The 13,485-nt window shown below is 39.1% G+C and overlaps 1 protein-coding gene across 1 annotated transcript in view; it reads left to right on the plus strand.

Moving 5' to 3' along the window:
• Window positions 1–13,485, plus strand: part of LOC108885330 (cadherin-6-like) — a 67,280-nt gene that overhangs the window by 32,875 nt on the left and 20,920 nt on the right. Inside the window, 3 exon segments of the mRNA XM_018679629.2 lie at window positions 4,939–5,233; window positions 5,381–5,500; window positions 8,141–8,314. Of these exon segments, the coding sequence (XP_018535145.1) occupies window positions 4,939–5,233; window positions 5,381–5,500; window positions 8,141–8,314 (589 nt within the window).

Raw genomic sequence — 13,485 nt, forward strand, 5'->3', positions numbered from 1 at the left:
AGGTTTCTCTGTTCCATGTGAACATCATGTCCTGAATATGACATTCTTCTCACCCCTGTTGAATCGGGATTTCACCAAAAGTTTGAGAGTTTGACATCTTAAAAGATTGAAAAACTGAGACTATGAGCAGTGAGTGAGAGTTTTTTTGTTTTCTTGTCATTTGGTTGAATTGATGCTTTAACTTAAAACCAGTACTTTAGTAAGAAAAATCAGATACGTGACATTATCTGCATGTCCTTACTGCTCTTAAGGTTGGTGTCAAATTGACACCACCAACACCCACCCTGCATTTGTTGCTGCATTATCACTGCACCTGCTCAGCAATCTGTTCAGTAATTCTTTTGGCTCATGGACTCAGGAAAAAAATAACATCTAGATTTTCTAAAATAGTCCCTCTCAGGGGTGAAGAGAAAACTGCCCAGGACAGGAGGAGCTGGAAAAAATGGACTATGTGAAGTATAGTTCTTCAAAATGCTTTCATTGCACATCACTGCTTTGTAGAGACACTGAAGATTATCTGTATGTTTGACTCAGTGACACGCGTTGAGACCACCCAGCAACAGCATCTGTTTCTGATGCTGTGTGCCTCAGTGACACAATTCTTCCCGTTCATACACCAGAACCAGGCAGATGAAGTGTGACCCATCCCTCCACACTGCTGATTTGCAGCGTTGTCTTGTGTGTGTGTGTGTGTAGTTAAGTGGGGGGTTATCAGCAGTGAGCCAGGAAGACCCTGAGGGGAAAAAATTGCTTTTTGCTGTCTTTTTCTACTGAAAAGTAGTGCAAGTGTAGGAAAGTCTAATTATCCCCTCAGTCTCATCAGAGTTGTGCAAAATTGTGTTTTAGAGTGGTGTAGTTGCTCCAAGAATCATCCATCATCTACCAAAACATCATGTCCACCCTAAACAGAGACTGAAGTTTTATTAAAACCATTATTCTCCACCAGAGGAATCATTTTAATTCCATTTAGTGCAGCATTCCAGTATTTGTATTATATATGCAATTATAACACTCACACAGTTTAATGCTCGAGAAGGTTTTTAACATAAATATGAAGGTGCATATTTATGTTTTTCATTATGAATGTAATGCTGCATCTGTAAGAGAATTTTGTTTTTCTTTTGTTTCTTACATCAGTTACATAGTCTTGCTTCAAAGGGAAAAAAAAGCTGTGAAATGCTCTCCACCACTATAACAAATGATCTTTATCTCTCAAGAAAAGGTCTGCAGTCTAAAAATCTGAGTACCTTTTAATTATTCAGTCTGAGATAAGTGTAAAGCCCAAATTTTTTGTTTGTTTGCTGTGTTGCCCATGGTCCTCCCAACATCCTTTTCAGTCAACAAGTAAACAACAGTATATTTGCAGTTGCAAGGAGCAGTGAATACAGTGAGTGTGGATCTTTATCTCTGTTCATGAATACTTTTCCATCAGTCTCTCTGGCTCTTTGGCTGATGACATAATCTTAGTGGCCTCTACAGAGCACTGATTGGCTCAGTCATTTTTTAAACCACAGAACCAGCCATCAGCGAGCACAACAATAGAGCTATTTAGTTGTCATGGATACAATAAAAAATTAACTCTAATGTTTTGTAAAAAGCAGTCTCAGAGAAGGGCAGCACCTATAGTATGTTTGGACAGATCATGTGTTAAAGGTACTATATGTAACAAAGTGAAGTGATCTACATGTATGCTTTTTATTGCCAATGTGTGAACCAATTGTGAACTAATTGTGAACATATATATATAACAGTGTAACTTTATTTACTTCACCAATGCTCGTGATGCTCGCTTGTGCCTGCTCACGGAGTGTGAGCACAGATATGACCAGCAGGGTACTGACTGACTTCCTGGTCACCAGTGTCATTAAAAACAAGGGTTTTCTGGATGTTACTCATACAACCTTTAAGTATGTGAAACAGACAGTCCCTCTGAGAAGAGCTGAATTTAGCTACATTTCAGAGGGTTTCTGTATTGTAAAAACATCAATAGCCTAAGCAGACCTTAAAAGCACAGGACTTCTGTTCGGACAGAGATATTAAGTTAAAAGGAAAATCCTCTCATTGACAACCCAGCAAAACTCCAACAAGCCAAGTCTGCAGATTTGGATTTTTGTGAGAGAAGAAGAGGCTGTGAGTCAGCACTCTTGTTTCCCATCAAGGTTCATTGGTATGGACAGGAAAGTGAGTTTTGAAGGACAGAAAGCTCAGAAGCTGACCCAGTCATTGAGTTATTGGTTGTGATAACACCCTATGCTGTGAGGGCAGAGTCGAGCTCACTTATTTCTCTTTTTAACAAAGTCCCATAATGAATTTCAGATTCCTTAACATGTGAAGCTACTGAAAGAATGAAACATGAGTCTGGTGTTTTTGCTGGATGATGATTGATCTATGATCCCTTTTTATGTGTGTGTGAAGTGATTCCACATACAACTGACAACTATCACAGGAGGATATAGCTACAATATTTTCCAGTGCCTATAAACATACAGCACTGGAGAACTGTAGTGTGAAGTCTGTTAGGGTTTTGCAGAACACATACTCTGGTCCCTCTTATGTTTTTGCAGAAGTGAAGCCCCTATTGTTAAAATCAGCGCTGTTCTGATTGTCTTTAGGGGCATTTCAGTGTTTCAATTTTGCTAATTTTACTGCAGAAACACCTTACTCATAATTAGCCTCCCTGTGCAGCTACATTGGCTCTTGTCACAGGTTGGAGCTGATATTAGTGTTGCTGATAGAAGAGTTTAGCAGGGTTAAAAGACCAGTTACAATCATATAATGTTGCCATAGCCAGTGTTTTAGAAATACTGAGCTAATGAGGCCAGGGCCCACAAGATTTTAGATTTGTCCAAGATTGGTCCAGTTAGCTTGTCTGTAAAAACCTTTACCAACATTGGGCTGTGAAGAATCCACAGTCAATTGTGGTAGGGAAATACTGAATCCTTCATTTTTTGTTTGCATATACAGAGTAGATGACCCCAGTGTCTTCAGTAGTAGCTATGGCCCTGTAAAGCTGGTTAGTAATGTAGGGGGATGTAATGGTGAGTAGTGCTGGCAGGTTGGAACAATAGCATTATTGTAAGTGTAAGAAGCATGTATATAGTAAGTGGCAGACAGATCTTTCAAGCCCAGTTTTCTGCATACACAGCAGTTATATATATTTTATTTAAAAAACCAGGGCAATAAAAAGGCTGAGTTTCTGAGTTTTTTAGGGTTAGGGTCACCTACATTGTGTTAGACACTGTGGGGTTTGCCCACTCTGCACATCAGTAGGAAGGGAGGCTAATTTTATTTGGGATATTACATGAGAGTGTCCACCACCACAGTATAATAAACATCACACACACCAATATGCCTCAAAATTCTGTCAAATCTGTACTATCTCTGCAACTGTGCCACAATTCACAAAAAGAGCCTAAAAAGTACAGTATGTTTATCCGCATAGAATTCAATGAACTGAGATTCAGAATCACTTAGATTAAAGGCTTCTCATTGGAAACCAGATCAGTATTTATGTCATTCATATCCATCATCTAACAAGTAGAAAACACTGAATGAATCGGGTTTGGATCTGAAGTTTCACACCTTCCACAGGTAGACGGAAAAGTAGCAGCTATAATGGCTAATGGCACATACACACACAAGCACGCACGCACGCACGCACACACACACACATGTAATCAAAGGTTTCAGCCTTACACCTGACCTGAAGGAGTAGAGCTGGGATGAAGGGATGAAAGGTGAACAGCGAGCCATTTGAGGTCGAGAGATACAGACAAAGAAAAGAGCGAGGGAGAGTGAGCCGGGTTATTGCTGCAGGTATCAGAGTAAAAGCAGCAGATCTCACAGCAGATCCGATAGATGTTTACTCCTTCAGGCGAAACACAAACTCTGGCTTTCTGCTGCTCACTCTTCATTTTCAGCCACAGTTTTTGCCTTCAGAAGATTCTTGTTTTGTTTCTCAATCTGGAGCTGACTTGTGGTCTTTCTTTTGTGTTTCTGTCTTTGCTCTTCTTTGCTTCATCTTATATAAACCTGTCATCATCATCCACTGGCTCGTCCATCCTCTTTTCCCTGCATGCATGTACCATCAATAAGCACTTTCTGTACATAAATGTAGGGGAGCTATTTTGGAGGGTCTGAATAAACGGAGGTGAAATTAGATGGCTCAAACACCATGTCTGTTTTGTCCATCCAGTAAAAGAGATGTAGAATTACATGTGTTTAGCTGGCACAGGAAATTTGTAATGAGCACTTGCTCACTACATTGATGAATCATAAAGAATAGTTTCATTTTATTAAAAAAAAAAATCTCCCAAAACAGCTGGTGAGTAGTCTTTACCAAACATTCCTCCAAGTTGTGCATCCACTTTCAGCAGTGGATTAATCCACATTTTGTGTATTAATCGCTTGTGCAAGTAAATAGGCAGTAGGATGGTGCTCTTGTTAGTAGTATGGAGAATGAAGTCACAGTTTTAGGGGGAAAACACAATGGTATAAAAAAGAGCAACATTGTCTGATTTTTTTTTTATTATATGCATAGTAAATTAAAACAAATATATAAATATATAATGGGCATGGCTAAGTCTAAATAAATCTAGAACATTATACTGCATCATTATACGGCATTCTTGTGTGCCAGCCATTACAGGATGCATTATCTTTAGTTCTGTTGAAACTGAGAACCTTAGAAAATGGGCTTTAACTCCACACTCAGTTTGTATAATTACCATTAAATGAAATAAACATTTTCTGAAAAATTAAAAAACTAAAAGTCAGAGAAAACATTTAGAGGTTTAGAGATTGCAGGACTGAAGTATTTGTGTCTTGTAGTGACAATGAAATACAGTCTGTTGAAGTTCTGAAATGCTGAGGTCTGTTATGTAACAGTCACTCAGTGGATTTAATTATCCACTTTAATATGTGTATGTCCCTCTGCAGCTCCAGTCAGACCAGGACCATGGCAATGGCTTAGTCAAATATGTTCTGTCTGGCGAGGGGGCCGGCACCATCTTTGTCATCGACGAGAATAATGGCGACCTGCACGCCACCCGCCGTCTGGATCGTGAGGAAAAGGCTTTTTATATCCTCAGAGCCACAGTGGTCAACAAACGGACGGGTCAAAAGCTGGAGCCGGAGACCGAGTTCACTGTCAAACTCCACGACATCAACGATAATGAGCCTCAGTTCAGCAAAGAGCTTTACACTGGCAGCGTACCTGAGAGGTCTCTTATTGGTAAGGGCTCCTGGACTCATCACGCAGGAAGTGGAGTGGAGTGATTTTACTTCTAATTGTGAAATAATGTGTCATTTTATAAAAATGGATCCATCATGGGGATAACCCAGATCTTGTAAAATAATCATGTAAATGTGCATCTCTCAGGTACGTCAGTCATCCAGGTGACAGCTACAGATGCTGATGACAGTATGTATGGGAACAGTGCCAAACTGGTCTACAGCATCAGCCAGGGACACCCATACTTCTCTGTGGACCCAAACACAGGTATGCCAGAATCATCCTTTAAATCCAGTCCCCTGTGTTATAGGTAACGTTGTAATGTTATATACATTCTATATTTGGTAATTATCAAAACATCTCGGCAACAGATATTCATGCAGCTAAGCAGCGGTATTAAGTCTTGTGAATGTGGGAATGTTTTAATTCTTTATATAATCCAAATCATTAATCACAAAATATACTTTGTAAAATATTTTTTAAAAGTGAATTTGCTTAGATGTAAACAAATATATATATAAACATACATAGATATGTTGAGGGTATCGTTTAAAGTTTTACAGTACTTGCTCCAGTAAATGGTACTAAAGGAATTACTTTTTATTGTAAGCTTTGAGGAATATATATATAATATACTGTATGTCTCTACCAGTAACAATTAGTAACATCTGACATTTTGGGAAATGACAGTCCTTTAAGTGAGTCTCTGGCCTAAGCTATGCTAAACATGCCACAAACCTATCTCTGTTATGGACACACAAAGATGAAACTGATCTGAATCTGAATAAGACAGGAAATTAATTAAATTAAAAGGATGCTATCAGGCTGTTCCTTTACCTGTCTATAACCGAAGCAGACTTCTTTGCCACTCCAAACTCCAAAACTCCAACCACAACCTACATTAAGCAGGAGCTACAGTAACTATGAAAACAACATAAAAGGTGAATTACTAACAAATACTGTGCCTCATTTACAGTTCAGCCAGCCTCATTTACAGTTGCTGACTTTAAATTCCCTTACTACTACCACTTTTTCATCTCACTCCACTACATTCATTTCATCAGGTTCAATTTATCCTCCATGGAGGCTATTTTCCACCAGTATCTATACCAACAGCAGAATTTCATTTGGGTGAACAGTGTGAAGCAGGTAGCAGGGATAGGATGCTCTGCTTTGTTGTAGCTCCCTGTCTCATTTTAAGTCAATACATCTGTTTTTCTTCTGCTTGAAAAGCTGGAAAAATACTAGTAATGAAAAGTAAATACACCGTCAGTGTACCTTCACCCTGCACATTTATGTTCAGACTACACTGAAAAAAGAAAGAGGAAAGAGGAAATGGGTTTGTTGTAATGTGTGCTATCATACGATAAAAACACAGTTCAGCCTTTCGCTGATCTTATGTACTTTCTCTGTAAAGAAAAGTCAGCCATCCATTTAGATAATCGGCACAGTAATCTCTCTCTCTCTCTCTCTGCTCATCTGTTTGTTTCTAACAAATAGAGGAGTCAGGGCCATGGTCAGATTACTGCTGGCTGTGGATTAAGCAGCAATGATAGACCATGTTGTGTGATGAAGAAAGTGGAATGTGAACGAGAACAAAAATCTTGAAGCAAACAGCATATTTGTGGTTCAAGGAAGAATGTCACTTCAGAAATAGTTTAACTGAACATACATACATACACTTGGTGAGCAGCAAGTTGGGGATCTATTTACAGTTCTACCAAACAAACTCGCATTCTTTTAAGAAAGTAGTCAGCCAATAATAATTACAACCATACTTTTATTTAATGCTGCACACAGCATGAGTAGTTTTACAGCAGGGCACAGGCAAGTTGGTTACCTTGCTGAGGAGTTGGAAATGTGCAGCCTGTGGCCTGCAGTTCCCCTGGCTCCTCCATTTCTCATAAACATATTTAAAACTGATCCACTGACAGAAAAAGGCAGAACATGACTGTCATGTTGTGTAGGCAAATTTCTGATGAACATGAATGTTTACTGCAGTGATACATTGCTTTTCCTCTCACTTCTTCACTATAAAAGCCACTTAATGTTTTGCCAGTTTAGCACTTATTGTTAGGCTGCAGCAGTAGAAAATGTGAGGTGAGGCTGCTTTCAATTAGATAAAATTACACTGTCTTACTTGCATGTATCATTTTCTCTTAATCCTTCTGTGTGTGTGAAGGCAATCTGAATATAGCATGGCAACGGTGGACCATAAATAGTATATGAATATGAATATTTATCAGAAAGATGTATACTGAATATGTGAACAGGAAAAATGTTTTAATTTAGTTTAGTTTAATTTAGTTTTTTGGGAAAAACCATGCAAATTCTACAAACAGTCAGAAGTCATCCAAAATTAATTTACCCACCAGATGAAAAGCAGCCCGGAACATAATTTTGATAAAGCAGCAAATTGTCATTTCTGTTTATATTTCTGAATGGGATAAACAAACTGCATACAGTGTGTTAATTGGAGAGATTTAGAGGTGTTTAGAGGTGGACACTGCCAACTTCAGCATGTTTCCTAGCATGTCCTAACTACTTAATTCAGAGGTTAATTTAAATTCACTTCTGTCATAGCTGTACCTGCTTTTGTCGGCAGAGCATGTGTAACAAGCTGTGTATTGATTGGAAAAACATATCAGTATAACAGAGGGAAGCTTCTCTCAACCACCCACAAAAGAAATAAGAGCAACATACACCTGTTCTGGTAGAGAAAGTCATCTTAATCTCACTGTAAGAAACATTTTAATTGGAAACAGCAACTCCTGTGATTGTTCCTGGAGCTTATGAGATTTAGCATGATGTATGATTCTGGTAAAAGAGGCCTGAAGATAAAAGCAAAGTATTGTGAAAAGAGAAAAGGAAGAGAAAAATAAAATAATGTGTGTTATTTTTGTTCAGGTGTGATCCGAACAGCCCTGGGTCCTGACGACATGGACCGGGAGCAGAGGGAGCACTACCAGGTGGTGATCGAAGCTAAAGATATGGCCGGACAGAGAGGAGGGCTCACAGGGACCACAGTGATTAACATCACTCTCACTGACGTCAACGACAACCCTCCCCACTTCACTCAGAGTAAGTCAACAGCACTGAAGGAGGACAGATTGCATCCAAATGATGAAACACTGAGTCTCACACACACACACACACACACACACTAATTATGGAATTTAGAAGCAACAAAAGTTATGTTTTTCTATACCTTGTTAAATATGAATTATTTTTACCACAAAAAAAACATGCATTTCTAGTAAAGTGTCTGAGAGATTGTTTCAGTTAACCTTTAACATCTACTGTAGACTTTAAATTGAACAACACGTGGCTGTAAAAGGAACAGAATGTGGAAACACAAGTCAAAGAATGAATGAAATGTCACAGAGTTTATATCCACAAATCAAATTTCCCCTGAGGAATCAATAAGGTGTTGCATTCAAATGGCAGCACAGGCAGCATTATATTAAAAATGAGCACCAGAGGCAAAGTCACAGAAACACCTTTAACACAGAACAGGCCACCTCTGAAAACATTAGATATTTTACCATTTAATGAGAAAAATATGATTTAATGGGTTTCACAAGAGCAGCACAATGTGTTGAGCCATTGTGTGCAACTCTTGGCTTGTGAGTGAGGAGGGAGACAGCTAGTTTTATCCACATATAGAGAATGTGTTATTTACTCATTACTTATGTAATTGGAGCAAACATTGTTAAGATAATAGTGCATGAGGGAGTTTCTCTTTGCTGATTTCACTGGCAGCTAAAGAGTGTTTTAAGTCACGTTAGTTCAAGTTGAAATGGAATGAGCTACTTTGCTGTCATTTTAAACTCACTGAACGGTCCACTGCAAATCTCAGATGCTGAAGTTTGTCTTAAAACTCCCCATAAAACTAATCAACCCTTAAGTTTTTATTGAGAACTGTTTGCAAGGAAAGTTTTGCATTTTGCCTGTATATAAACATGCAGGGGTAAAGGTTAGATGCTTTCAGACAGTGAGCAGTTGAACAGTCAGCAGCAGCAGCAAGGAGAGAGAATGCAGCTACTATTTGTCAGTTAATAATGTTTTAATGTGAATATGTTTTTTAAATGCAGTATATTAATCATGTTATATTGCTAACTTCTTCCTATATTTTAGCTGTAGACTGCGCTATTTGGCTACATGATGCGAGCCAAAGGCAAGGCACAGGCTGATGCATTTGAATAAAATAGTTGTCAAGGGGATCGAAGGTGCTCTTGGGTGGGAATAGCTGTTGAGGCCAACATGGTCAGGGTTAGGAAGTGAGGATGAGTGGTTGGGGTTAGGATAACCTGTTGGTTAGGTGAGCATGATCCAGAGGTGTTCCAGCAGTGAGAAGGTCAAATAGGTAAAGACAATGACGTATTCAAGAAACTGACCGTTTTCCTGATGTGTAGCTGCTTGTTAAGCTGATTTAAATGGTGAATCACAATATGTCATGCAAGAAAAACATAAACACAACATTCATCATGAACCGGAAGTTTCTGCCTGCCGCTGTCTTTTTTCTATTCACAGTGACTGCTCACAGCATTGTTACATATCAGTAAATCATTCTGCTCACACATCAGAAACTGCTATACTACAGACATAGCAGTGGACTTAATGAAGTTTCTAACTAACTCTGTAATTCCTGTCCATCACAGCAGGAACAGCATTCACCCCCAGCATATTGATCCATTCAAAGTCCAGCCCTTACTGCTGGAGAAATCAAACACCTCCTCTCTGGAAAATGATTTCACCAGCTGTGTGTGTCTTTCCAGGGGAATTAGACCAAGGAACATTAATTCTTCCTGAAAGCCTTCCTAATTAATTAAACTTAATTAATCCGTAATCACAGGAACAGTCTCACTGTAAACAAGTGGGCTTTGTACCAAGAAGCCCAAACTCTCTTAAGACCTCTGCTGTAGTGTAGTAGCTAGAGACAGGCACTGCCTAATATGCTCTCCAAATCTAGCTTCAAATTATATCTTAAACTGCTGCAGCTGAAGGCTGCACCTCATGGGTATCTTCATTAATCTGTGTTTAATCTGTAGGTTATGGTTCAGAATAATCAGCCCATCAGTTAATCTAAAAGATGTCAGGACATAGTTAGAAATGCTATCAAGTTCAAAGTAACAAAAAGTTCAGTCCAAAAATTCCAGTCAGTCCAAACCTCAAAGATCTAGTTTACAGTGATGCAACACAAAGAAAAGCAGCAGATCCTCACATTTGAGGAGCTGGAATGAGTAAATGTTTGAAATTCTTCTGTTTAACACTAAATTACTTGCCTCCTAACATAAACTTTTTTTTAGAGTTCGGAAGACATGAACAATGGCATCAAGCCAGCATGGCCACCTCCAGTCCTGAGTTCATGCTTTATAGGGTCAGCAGGGGCAGCTTGTATTACATTTCCAGTTGGTTAGGCACATTCCAAAAGGATGTTTAAACTCCAAGCTGTGGAGGACAGGGTACTGTGACCTTTAATCCCCTGTAACACTGCATTTTACATTTCTGTGAATGCAACTTGATACCTTTCATAAGTCTATCTAGTATATTTCTAATGCAGGCTTTCTGTTTAACATCAGGTGAGACATCCCTGACCACAAATCATCAGGGTGTTGTCTTTCAGATTTTCCCTGACTACAAGACATTAGACAAGTGTTTTCAAAGGCAGTCATACTCCTCATGACTAATACACTGACCTTGATGTGTAGAACTGATTAAGTGTCTCTTTAAGGTGACATGTAAAGTGTATTAACAATCAAATGACTGTGCCGTTTTCTCACCTGTGAGAGAGTGACTTTTCCTGAGGAGACTAGAGAGAGAGCTTCGGCGATGGAAAAAAACCAAATCATTTGAATACTAATTCTGGCACTGATTTCCATGGCAACAGATCAATGATGGTCAGTGCTAGTACATAAATAAATAAATGCATTTATGGATCCAGAATATTTAATTGATTGAAACTTGTGAGAGAGTGAGAGCAGATTTGCCTGTCCAATTTTGCCATCTAATGTTCATGACAGGAACTTAATATGTAAGTCTTCCTAAATGTGAGATCAATTGTTGAGTGAATATACCAAAGCTCAATTCCATGATATGAGCAACAGCTACTCCAGTAATGCATATATATATATATATAGATATAATGCTGAACAGAAAGCAGATGTAGCCGATTGTGTCATAGCAGTTTTTCCTAAACAATCTTCAAAGGGGCATTTCACCAAAATGTGTACCTGCTTTTCCTCCTGTTACAGACAACCATGCAGATTGATTTGGATTTGGTTGGTTTGGTTGCTCTGAATAATCCAGACCACAGACTAACATGTTTCAGTGAAACTGTGTAAATGTAGTGAGTGTCTCTGGAAAAAGATGTTGAGGATGAATTTAGTAAATGTCACTGTTCTCTGACAAGATCAGAGCAAAGCAGGGAGTTGCCTTCAGGGCCTCAAACTGTCAGGAGTCACAAAAGCTCAGTGTGTGGAATGTTTGGGAAAATGGTCTACTAAAGAACAATATAACCTGAAGCGACAAGGACCTTAACACCTGCTCTGCATATTTAATACCTTTATTATTTCACGTGATATTATTCAGTTGATGTGGTGCATTAAAAAAATAATTATGTATCTTGATCACATGTAAATCAAATTACCACATTTTGTAACAGAAAATTATCATGATCTTCATCAGCAATTGGAGTTTGTTCCAACAGTCATGGAATTTCAGATGTTCAAAGTTGTACTGATGATATCATGTGATTTGAGAGAAAGCTCCACAACACCTACTATCAGTTGATCTCAGCTGCTGTTTCCAACGTTAAGAAAGAACATTGGACCTCAGCATTTTAATCCAACAATCCCAAGATGTCTTACTCATAACATGTTGCATTGTTGTTACCTTTACTCAGCAGCACAGAAGTTACATCTGTCAGAACTAGTTTGTGTGATAATCTCACTTCAGTAGAAGCAGTGTAACAGTTGAAGTTTGAACGGAGCAACAGCTGGTGCAGATATGATAGCTTTTCATCAAGAGGCTGTACCAGCATGTGGTCAAGTGTGTGTGTGTGTGTGTGTGTGTGTGTGTGTGTGTGTGTGTGTGTGTGTGTGTGTGTGTGTGTGTGTGTGTGTGTGTGTGTGTGTGTCTATCAGCAGTGTTTCAGTATCCGTAGTAGTGTAAGAGAAGTGAGTAAATTGCTGTTCCTCCATCACATCGTTCTCTTGTCTAATCCCCATGAATTGACACGAAGGCAGAACTTCCTTCCCTTCGTCCCCTGGATCGCTGCGTCCTGTGCTCATTCATTCTCTAATTGTTTTTCCCTCTCCCTCTTTATCTCTGCCTTGGTCAATCACAGTCACTATATCAGAGTGTCAGTATCTCCCTCCTCCTCTCCGCCCAGCATTAGCACCCATTCACCCACTGATTCCTTCTCCAGTGCAGGGTGCAAACGAGATCATCCTTGAATCTGCTGAACAGATTGCATGTGGCATTATCATTCTGTTTAAGTCACCACATACACACACACACACATACACATACTTTTTCTGTCAATATAAGGAGCATCCATTGATTACTAATATGTGAGACTGTCCCTCAGTCAAAAGGTCAGACACTGGTTCTTACAAAGGTAGAACACACACACAGTCATACACACTCTTTGGTCCACGCATGTCAGTTCATTTCACTTCACACCACGACTACAATCAGCGTTGTCGGTGTCGGAGCCAAGGGGCAACACAATCTCCAATCAGCCAGAAAGAAAACTGAGTGGAGATGAATTCTGCTTCTTCTTTCTTTACCTCTGGGCTCCTCAGGTTTCACCAGCCTCCCACTTGTTTGTCTTAGTATTTTGCTGAGACATAGGTAAATAAATAGACTACCAAAGGTATTGGGATAGTAAAGTAAAATTGCTTTTGTGGTAACATTGTTTCAGTATTGGCATGTATATTTACAAGGTCTAAATATGCCACCCACTGATCTTTGATGGACACGTCACTGAAGGATAGTGTCACACAGGCCGCAACCTATAGACTGTGTATGACTGTAGATATTATAATACTTTTTTACTTACTCGCCTTTCACTGGACAGTCAGCTGAGCAGCTAGCCTGATTCAGATACACATATATACATGTCTTATGAAGGCTATGAAATGAGCCTTTGTTAAATAAGAGAGTTGATGTTGGCAACTGCAGTGTGTTTCACCCTCCCCTGATAATATAGTATGTGTGTACTATATATAAAATGAGCACATCCTTTA

The sequence above is a fragment of the Lates calcarifer genome, linkage group LG4 (assembly GCF_001640805.2).
Source record: "Lates calcarifer isolate ASB-BC8 linkage group LG4, TLL_Latcal_v3, whole genome shotgun sequence".
Taxonomy (NCBI): Eukaryota; Metazoa; Chordata; class Actinopteri; family Centropomidae; genus Lates; species Lates calcarifer.